A 10,668-nucleotide genomic window follows, 5' to 3' on the forward strand; every position below is an offset into this window, starting at 1 on the left:
GGTTCACTCCGCAAACCCTCGTGCTGAGCTTTGCGAGCGCTTTCCCTTGCCTGGGCTGGGAGTTGGCTCCTCCATCCTCCTACGTGCTGGGGAGGAGGTGGGAGAAGTTTGTGTGCCGAGATGTTAAAACATGGAGAGCCCAAACCGGCCCCACTGAGCCCCAGAGCACTCCGGGAGCCCCCCTGCTTGGAGCCCCCCAGGCAGACGGGGATCCCTTCCCCGCCGCAGTGCTGCCCAGCACCGGGCTGTGCTCCCCAGGCTGCCGGAGCCAGCTTGCTTGAGGGCTGGTGTGCCAAAAAACTCCCTGAACACCAAAAAACAGCAATTGGAGAGGCCAAAACGGAGCCAAACCCCGCCGTGTTTTCAACTGGAGGAGCAGGAGGAGAGGGCCAAGGCATCCCGGACCCGGCGTGTGGCCGGCGGCTGGGGCGGGTGCCGGGGCGGGTGTTGGGGCAGCACCGACTCGCACAGAGCCCTTGCTTGTTCGCCGGCCCCGGGAGGAGCCGAGCACGCGCGGGGCCTCGCTCCCAGCCCCTTGCTCAGAGCTTTTGGCTCGTCTCGTTGTTTTTTTCAATGCAAAAAAAAAAAAACCAATCCCAAATGACACTGCAGCCTATAATCTGCTGGCTGCTGGCCGGCTGCTCGGAAACTGTGATGGAGGCCCCTCTCGCCTCGGCAACGCCTTTCCATCGGGCTGGCAAGGCAGGGGCAGCGATTTCCTGTGGGACACGGCGAGCTGGGAACGTCAATTATTTTAAGCCAGGGTGAGCAGGACAGCCGGGGTACCCCCCCCGACCCACAGCCAGGACACGGAGACCCACTGCTCCCCGTGACGGGCAAGAAGGGCCAGCTCGGGCATCCCCATCCAGGGATGAGGCTCAGCTCGGGTCACGACATGCCCATGGCGTGATCGTGGCACCCTTAGATCACCTGGGAAAGGTGCTTTTGGGTCACGGGAGTGCATCCGAATGGGCTGATGCCCGGGATGCTCAGCCACCGCCAGCCCACGGACGTGGCTGGGTACCCAGGGGGGTCGCTGCCCTCTCCGTGCATGACAAATTGGAGCTGCCGTCCAAGTGATCAATCGGCTGCTGCGAAGGCTCCTCCAGGGCGAAATGCATTTGAAAAAACCCCCCCAAAATCCAGCAAGCCATACTTCCTGCGTCTTTTGCAATGTGGAGGGCGAGGAAGAGGGGAGAAGGAGGTGAAAAGCTGTGAGTCCCTTGTGAAAGAGAAATGCCACAGGCCGAGTGGCGTTTGCATCCTGGCTGGGCTGCAGAGCAGAGGAGGAGAGCGGCCCTGGAATAAAGCAGGAATTTGGGAAGACAAACAGCAGTAACTCACACTGCTCTGCTGCTGGAGAGAAATCCCAGTGCCTCCTAGAGCTGGGCAAGGGTCCCTCCTCCCTCACCCAGCAAACAGCACCGCTCCCTTGGGCATCCACGCTCTCAGTAACTTTTTATTAGTAGTATCTTATGAGAGAAAGAGAAGAAAAGCATCTCTGGCAGCTTTGGGAGAACCGAGGCGGGACAAAATGTGCTGGCTGCAGGAGCTGCTGCCCCTTGTCACACTGGAAAACAGGCTGGCTGTGCCGGACCAGCTCCTCCAGCCCCGAAATGTGACCCCCAGCACCCACGGGAGATGCTGCCTGGCCCCTGGGCTGGCAGAGGAGCTGCTGGTGGGTCCGGCCCCAGCAAAGCTTTCCCTCTCCGTGAGAGCAGCCTCTCGGTGCCCATCTGAAGAGCACGTTTTTGGGATTAGGGGAAGCCACAAAACTGAAACATAGCAAAAATCCCGGTGGGAGCTGGAGCACAGAGTGTGCACGCACGGGGGGAACGTCGTCAGGAGCCAGCACATAACATGCATGCGATGTCTCCGGGGACCACGATATATTGCATGCATGTGTGCACGCCTTGCTGGGGCCTGAGCACGGCCGCCTGCGTCTGTGCAAGGAGGGAGAGGAAAATTCCCTTTTGCAATGCGCTGTGTCGTTCCTGCTCACCAAGCGCCGGGACAAGGAGATGCTGAGAGCCCCAGGCAGGGCACCCACCACCCTTGGCCACCGAGCAAGGCATGCCGGGGCTGGCTGGTTTTGCAAGGACCACTGGAAGGAGGGAGCAGGTCAGGAGAGGACAGAGAGCCCTTCATGGCCCTGCAAAGAATAGCAAAGCTCCTCTGAGTCACTGGCTAGGCCGAAGAGGACGAGGAAGCCAAAGCGCCCCATGCCAACGGCAGGCACGAGGGCCAGGAAATGAGCAGGCTTGAGTAAGGCGTGCTGGCAGCCCTGCCCTGGGCTGAGCAAAGGGCTTGGTATTAAAGCAAGCCCTAGATATTTCCATGCTGCTATTTCTTCCCTGCCCGGAGCAGGTGGGGTAACGGTCCTTGCAACACCCGCATTATTCTCCCAGGCCCCAGGAGAAAACCAAGGCACTTTCTCTGCTGCCAGCAGCAGGAAATGATTTTTTGGTGGGGTCTGGGCAAGGAGGTCTCTCCATCCCTGAAAGGCTCAGAAGAGCATCCCCTGTGCAGGACACCACAGAGCTCAGCTCAAGAAAACGCAAAAAGCCAAAGCAGAGTGCTCCAGCTCTGCTCACGCCAGGCAAACCCTCACCGTCACCTCTAACAGTGGGCTCATTTCAAGCCCTCCGTTACTGTGGCTGCTTGTTGTTGGGTTTTCACTTGCTGCACCACCCCATGAGCAAAGCCTGCCTGCCAGAGCAGGGGGAGCCTCCCCGATTCCTGCCCGTTCCCACCCTGGTCAGCCCCACAGAAATTTGGGCAATAGGAAAAAAAGCAGCTGTAAGAACACACATGGGTGTTTACACCCAGACCTCACCATGCAGGAGGCTGGTTTCATCCCAGCACCCAACCTCCATCCCTGCTTCCTCCGACAGAGAGCAGGGGCTGGGCTGGGACCCTGGGAGAAGCCAAAGCCTCATCCTCGTTGTCCCATGGCACCTCAACAAACTGCACGTGGGAACCCCAAACCCAAGTGTGGGTCTGCAGCTGGGTGGATTTGATGACAAGTGCAATAGCGAAGTCTAGGAGGAAAGTTCCACACGTATAAACTCGCGCCCAGCAGGCTTTACGGCCTGTGACTACATACGGACTGAAGATGTGCATGTTCACCCCTCCGACACATCCTCGCCAAACTTTTACAACTTACAGGTCTTCTGAGTGTTTATGCTTCACCCTGCAAGTGCAGAGTTAACTTTGCCATGGGTTGCTCTGGAGCTAACCAGGATGGGTGGCAGCGCATTGCAGACACACGCATTTAACGTGCGTGCAATGCACACGCATGCACTGAGCCAGCGAAAAAAAGTATAAGCACTGTAAAATTAAGCCTTGCCACTCCCTGTGCTTTTAATTCTGCCCTCTCCTGCCTATGCCCTGTGGCACAGTCTTTCATTTCATGACCGCATGCCATTGCGCTGAGTTCCTGTAAGGCTGATGTATACCGGGCATGGGACACGTTCCAGCTGCAGCTTCAGGCGCCCTGTTTGAGGCGAGGTTTCCGTACAGTCTCACATCCCCACATGGATCGCAGGCACACGCATTTATTCCTCCAGCACTGACGGAACAGTCAGCAATGTTTGGATGATAGGGAGATGATGGATGATATGTTAGAAAGCTGTATAAAACAGGGAGAGGAGCAGAGCAAGGTGTTGGCCAACCCAGCGGCATCCCCAGAGCTCCCCCGCAGCATCTCTCTGTTCAGCAGCGATTGGCACCAGCCAGGGCACCCAGCCAAGGCACGACACAGCCACCACTGGAAGGGTTCGTATTCCTCCAAAGGGAGACGACTGTGGCAGAAGCGGGAAAGACTCATTAGGGTAACAGCTTGCCTCCTAACGCTTGGAACTCAGCCCAGTGATAGGTGTTACTACATCTGCCCTAGCCACGTGAAGAGGAGGAAGGTTCCGCTAAATGCTGTATGGGCAAGGAGAAACACAACCTCCGCCTCCACACACCTGGCCCCTAGAAACCCCTTCCCCTAGGAAAATCAGAAAACAGACTTCCCTGAGGGTCTTTCCAGGCTGCCGGGCTCCAGCACCCTGTCACAGGGCAAACGGAGAGCCCAGGAGGGGAAGGACTGATGGACAGGCTCAGGGGGCTCCAGATTCACAGCACCCACACAGACGGGGCTTGTGGGGGGGGGTGTCCTTCTCTCCCTGACCCTCTCCCTTTTCTCCGCAGCCTCTTTCTTCGGGGACAGCTTCGTGGAGATGCCGCTGGCGGACGCCTCGCGCACGGTGCGGCTCCACCTGCAGCTGTACACCAGCCAGGGGAGCGGGCTGCTCTTCCTGGCCGCCGGCCAGCCCGACCACCTCCTGCTCCAGCTGCAAGCCGGCACCCTGCAGGTCAGCACCCCGGCACCCCCACGCAGGCTGGGGTCTATGGGTCAGGGCTTCATCCGGGGCAAGAATGAAGGGGCAGCACCTGCAAGCAGCAGCCCACAGGGACAGACACGAGCATGGACAGCCGAGCTGTCAAGACCCCTGCCAGGGGATGTTAAAAGTTTAAGAGGAGAGTGGACACAATCTTGGGAGAATCAGTTAAATACAGAGAGACAGGCTCCAGCGGGGAAGCTCCTCACCCACTGCCTAGTGTGATGCTGGGGAGCATCATGGAGACACCCAGACACCAGCACCCCATGCACATTGCACGGTCAGACATGGTGCACAGCACCCTCGGGGTGCGAGGGGTTAGTGAAGAGAAGGGATGAGCCAAGAGGATCCAAAGAAAGGAGGTCTCCATCAGCAGACTCCCCCATCCCACCATGGGCCAAGCCCAACCGGGGCATGGGAAGAGACAGAAGAATAAAATTACCTCTTGCGGTTGTGGTGTTGGCATCCAACATGAAGGAAAAGAGCAGGGAGCATCCGAGGCATGCATCCCTCCTCTCCTGCAGCCTGGGCTGGGTCACCAACCACATCTAAACCAAAGCAGGAGAGCAAGCGAACAGCTGGCTGGAGGTCTCCCTAATGCAGACCGTGTGTCTCAGGGTCCATCAGCGAACCCTCTATTTAGGCAGGCTCCAGCCTGCTGCTTGTGGGGAGCAAAGGCTGCTATTTCCCCTGCCAGTTCCCAGGGCAAGGGCTGGAAGCAGCCCAGGCTGCAGGGATGGAGGGCGGCGGGCAGGATGGGGCAGGGAAAGAGGAGCCAGCATCTGGCGGGGCTCCTCCGTGGGAGGAGAGGGAAAGCCCAGCAGTGGGGCAGCGGGACTGGGATATGGACAGCCCCAGGGAAATAGCCCTGAGACTGGGGGTTGCTGAGAAAGAGTGAAAAAAAAAAAAGGAGAGAAATTCAGAGAGCAGGACAGAGGACGCATGCCCACAGGGGGATCTAGCTGGGGAGGGAGGAACATGCACAGAGGAGGAAGAGGGCAGGACGAACGGTAGTAAACAGAGGGACCTTGTGAGCCCCCATTGCTGAGAAGAGTGAAAAAAAGGAGAGAAATTCAGAGAGCAGGACAGAGGACGCATGCCCACAGGGGGATCTAGCTGGGGAGGGAGGAACATGCACAGAGGAGGAAGAGGGCAGGACGAACGGTAGTAAACAGAGGGACCTTGTGAGCCCCCAGGAACAGCCCACGCTTCAGTAGGTATTTCTGGTAGGTGGAGAGGCGTCTCCTGTGCTGCAGGTAACACCTTGCTTGAGCTGAGCACTTTCACAGAGGACGCATGCCCACAGGGGGATCTAGCTGGGGAGGGAGGAACATGCACAGAGGAGGAAGAGGGCAGGACGAACGGTAGTAAACAGAGGGACCTTGTGAGCCCCCAGGAACAGCCCACGCTTCAGTAGGTATTTCTGGTAGGTGGAGAGGCGTCTCCTGTGCTGCAGGTAACACCTTGCTTGAGCTGAGCACTTTCCATGTCCTTCCCTGCAGGCCAGGCTGCAGCTGGGCTCGGAGGAGGTGACACTGCAGTCCCCAGCAGAGCTGCAGCTCAATAACCTGGCGGTGCATGATGTGGAGCTGCTAGTGGAAGACAGCAGGATGACGCTGACCATCGACGGCCTCTTCAACAGCTCCATGGACATCGCAGGACCCGTGCAGGAGCTGGACATCCAGTACGGCCTCTATGCCGGTGGGACAGGCAGCCTTGACCTGCCGTACCTCACCAAGGCCAGCTCGCCCTTCAGAGGTTGCCTCCACTTAGTGACATTCAACGGCCTGGATGTCCTCTCCCCACTATCCTCTGACAGCAGCTCCAAGATCTTCCACCGGGTCCAGGAAGGGTGCAGCACACAGTTCTCTGCAGAGCCCGAGGACCCCTTCGGGTTCCTGGGGCCACACTCCTACATTGCATTTCCCACGTGGGATGCGAGGCAGGAAGCGACCATCGAATTTGTGATAACGACGAGCATCACCCAGGCACCCCTCATCTACCATGCAGGGCTGGAGAATGACTTCTTCTACCTGGAGATCTCCAATGGGCGCCTGAGAGGGTTTGTTGAGAAGGGGAATGGCATCATTGTCCTGCACAACAACGTCTTCATCAGCGATGAGCAGCAGCACTATGTCAAAGTCTACACGGACATCCACAAGTTTGAGATCCTGATTGATTACTACGCCTCATCCACATCCAACCGGGGCATCAACAACTACCTGGACCTTCAGGGAAACCTATTCATCGGAGGTATGAACGAAAAAGCTTTGCAAAGGCTGAGGGAGCACCATCTTGCTTTCATCTCAGTGTGGACCATGACCAACAACTCGTTTGTTGGCTGCTTGGAGGACCTGAGGATAAACCTGCAGAGGAGGAGTCTGCAAGATGCTGTGATCACGAAGGACATCACATCAGGCTGTGGAAAGCAGGAGCACTACTGGGACTACGACGAGGTGTATGAGCAGGATGAGGCACCCACCTCCGCACCTCCAGATGTCCAGTCGGGAGCACCAGGCCTGGTGGTGGAACCGTGCCGGCCAGACAACAGCTTCCCGCCTGCCTTTGCCAACATCAGCAGGCTGCTGCACGTCAGCCCCCTCATCGTCTCTGAAGGGGGCATGGCCTATCTGGAGTGGAAACACGCCCAGCCAACAGTAGACTTGAGCCTTGCAAACATCCGGCAGTCCCAAATCCTCTTTAGCACCACCAATGACCCTAGGCATGGCCAGCTGGAGCTGGACATTCCTGGGTCCAGGAGCAGAAGGAAGTTCACCTTGTTGGACATTGTGAATCGGAAAGTCAGATACGTTCACGATGGCTCCGAGGGGCCCATGGACCAGCTGATGCTGGAGGTGACAGTGACTGCCCAGCAAGGGGTCCCAGAGTGCTTGCGGCAGGGGCAGATGTACCTGCTGCCCATCATGATCAACCCCATCAATGATGCCCCACAGGTACTCTTTCCCCAAGGGAACCACATGACAATTCTGAAGCACACACGGAAGCACCTGACCACAGACATCCTGCAGGTCCTAGATGATGACACATCCTGTGACGACCTCGAGTTCCAGCTGCATGGTGGCCAGCAGATGGAGGAGGGTTATGTGGAATATGACTTTCACCCTGGTGTGCCCATCGAAGAGTTCTCCTGCAGGGATCTGGAAGCAGGCAACGTAGTCTACGTGCACCAGAGCGGGACAAACTTACAGCTCGCCTTACAGGTGAGCGACGGCACAGTCCCAAGCCCCATTGCCACCCTGAGGATCCTCGCCATTGACCCTGACATCCGCCTACACAACAACACCGGCCTCTCCATCTCCCAAGGAGGGGCTGCACGCATTACCACAGCCAACCTGTCAGTGGAGACAAACGCCGTGAAACAACGGGTCGCCATCCTGTATGTCCTCACAGAGCCCCTAAGGTATGGTGAAGTCCAGAAGCAAGGCAGTATGGGAGGGGAATGGAAAAAAGTTGAGTCCTTCCACCAGCAAGACCTGGAGCAAGGGCACATCCAGTATTTTAGCACAGACCCAGAGCACCGGCTGGAAGATGTTGTGGAGAAGCTGAGATTTGAAGTCCAGGTGGGGCAGAAGGTCTTGCAAAACAACACCTTTCTCATAAGGATTAAAAGAGCCACCATTAAGATGAGGACCATGGTCCCCCTCCAAATGAAGAACAAGCGGCACAGAAATATCACCAGTAGGGAGCTGGAGGCAATGTTGGAAGATCCAAACTCTGCCCCAGTCCCCTTCCACTACGTGATAATCCAGGCTCCCAAAAAGGGAAACCTGGAGCTCATCGGCAACAGGCTGACCGAAGGCTTTGGATTTACCCAGGATGACCTGCAAAGAAACCACCTGAGCTACAGCGCGACCATCAGGAACTCTCAGCAAGCCGAGGACAGCTTCCAGTTTCGTGTCCGCGCTGGCGAGCAGCACTCTCCTGTCTATACCTACACAATCAGTATTGGTGGGGACCCTGATGCACCAGCCCTGACCAATGTCCTCCTGACTGTGCCAGAAGGGGGGCAAGCGGTCATCTCCAAGGACCACTTGTTTGTACAGAGCATGAACAGCATGGACTACCTTTACGAAGTGATTGAGGGGCCAGCACATGGGAGGCTGGCCTGGGCTGCGTCCCACGGCTGGGCCTCCAGAGAGGAGATCACAGAGTTCACCAACGATGACATCCTCCACCGCCGGCTGCTGTACCAGCATGATGACTCGGAGACACTGGAGGACGACATCCCCTTCGTAGCGATCAGGCAGGGCGAGGGCAGCGCTGATCCCGATGCGGAGGAGGTGAGAGGTGTTTTCAGGGTCTCCATCCAACCCATCAATGACCACACCCCAGTCCAGGTGGTGAACAAGGTCTTCAATGTGGTGCGCAATGGGCAGCACCTGCTGACGACAGATGACATCGCCTTCACCGACAAGGACTCTGGCTTCTCTGACACACAGCTGGTGCTGGCAAGGAAGGACATTTTGTTTGGCAGCATCGTGTCCGTCGATGACAGAAGCCACCAGGTCTATCGGTTCACACAGGATGACTTGAGGAAGAAAAAGATCCTCTTTGTCCATTCAGGGGCTGACCGGGGCTGGATCCAGCTACAGGTCTCAGATGGCCTCCACCAAACCACAGCCCTCCTGGAAGTGCAGGCATCAGACCCCTACATCAAAATAGTCAACAACACCGGTCTAGTCATCCGCCAAGGCAGCCAAGGGAGCATTGACTCCTCTGTCCTCAGCCTGGAGACCAACATGGACATCAGGTCAGACGAAGAGATACGGTTCCTGATAACAACCCCCCCGAGGTGGGGGACCATGCTGAGAGGGGAGCAGCCGGTCATGGCCTTTTCCCAGAGGGACCTGCTAGCTGGAGAGATCTCCTACCACCACAATGGGAGCAGGAACACCCGGGATGAGCTCCAGTTCACTGTAGAAGCGAATGAGGTGGCGGTGGAGGACACGCTGGCCATCAGCGTGTTCTTGGACACCCATCCCAGCCCCCTACGCATAGTCAACCACAAGGAGATCCACGTCTTCCAGGGGGAAGCGTCTGGGATCAAGGAGGAGTACTTACTGGTGAGTATCCCCTTCTCTAGTCATTCCCCAAGCCTGCATCACTTCCCTGGCCACCAAACCAGGACAGCCACCGGTGGGACTCCATTTTACTCCCACCTACCCAGAGCAAAGGACTCATACCCATGTCAGGCTTTGCCCAGGGACAGAGAGGGGGTTCAAGCATGGCCTCGGCAAGAAGGTGACTCTTGCGGCTCATCCCCCCCCAGCAAAGCCTTGGGGAATTGCACAGCAGTGGGCTGTGGGGCAGCCCAGCCTTGCAAGCACCAGCCCCTCACTCATGCCTTGTCTCCCCCACGCTCCCAGGTGACCCACGAAGAGATCCTTCCCCAAGACATAGTCTACCTGGTGAGCAGCCCCCCAGCCTCCGGCTTCCTGGCGATACTTCAGCACAGCCGAGACTCGAACGAGCAGCCCAGCCTGGACCCCATCCAGTCCTTCACCCAGGAGGACATCAACAACGGCAGAGTCCTCTACCTCCACTCCAAGCCGGAGGAGGAGCATGACCGGTTTGTTGTGGACATCACGGCCAGCGGTGCGGACCCACTGGAGGGGGTGGTGGTGAGCCTGGTTGTGCTCCCCATCACTGTCCCCCTGGACGTCCGCAACATCACGGTGCCAGGAGGTGGCTCCGTCACCCTCTCCACGGGCATCCTCAACATCCCCAACGCCTACTTCACAGCTCTTGGCATGGAGTTCAAGGTGCTCGAGCCCCCCCGGTTTGGCACCCTCCTGAACAGCGAGCGGCCCGAGGACAGTGGGCTGCACAGCTTCACCTGGAGCCAGGTAGAGCAGCCAAGGGTGCCCACTTGCCCACCACGCTGCTTTCCCGGGGGGTTGGGAAGAGCCCGGGGGTGGGCTCCAGCCCCCAGTGGCACTGGGAGGCTGGGGAGGGCTGCGGGGCTCCTCTCCCCATCAGAGATATTTGTCCTCGGGATGGAGGGGTTTGGGGTGGTGGGTTTGCCCTGCGGACAGGGAACACATCAACCCCCGAGGTGTGTTTAAATGTCTCTGGGGATACAGGGTGGGAATGCAGGCAGAGCACCCACGCTGGGCTCCAGGTCTGCTTCCCACGGGGATCCCGCTCCCTGTCTTTGTGCTGGATCCATCCCGCAGGGATGCCCCAGAGCAAGTGGTAGGTGCCCGGCTCCCTCCCTCCTCCCAGGCTGGTGCACAGGTCCCCTCCCCGGCGGGGCTGG

The 10,668-nt window shown here is 58.1% G+C and overlaps 1 protein-coding gene across 1 annotated transcript in view; it reads left to right on the top strand.

The window, feature by feature from the left end:
* Positions 1-1,534: 1,534 nt before the first annotated feature.
* CSPG4 (chondroitin sulfate proteoglycan 4) overlaps positions 1,535-10,668 on the top strand; it is an 18,288-nt gene continuing 9,154 nt past the window's right edge. Inside the window, exons 1-4 of the mRNA XM_019471949.1 lie at positions 1,535-1,678; positions 4,140-4,361; positions 5,891-9,472; positions 9,776-10,255. Of these exons, the coding sequence (XP_019327494.1) occupies positions 1,535-1,678; positions 4,140-4,361; positions 5,891-9,472; positions 9,776-10,255 (4,428 nt within the window). The remainder of the gene's footprint in view (positions 1,679-4,139; positions 4,362-5,890; positions 9,473-9,775; positions 10,256-10,668) is intronic.

This window comes from Aptenodytes forsteri, unplaced genomic scaffold (genome assembly GCF_000699145.1).
Source record: "Aptenodytes forsteri isolate BGI_AS27 unplaced genomic scaffold, ASM69914v1 Scaffold258, whole genome shotgun sequence".
Classification (NCBI taxonomy): Eukaryota; Metazoa; Chordata; class Aves; order Sphenisciformes; family Spheniscidae; genus Aptenodytes; species Aptenodytes forsteri.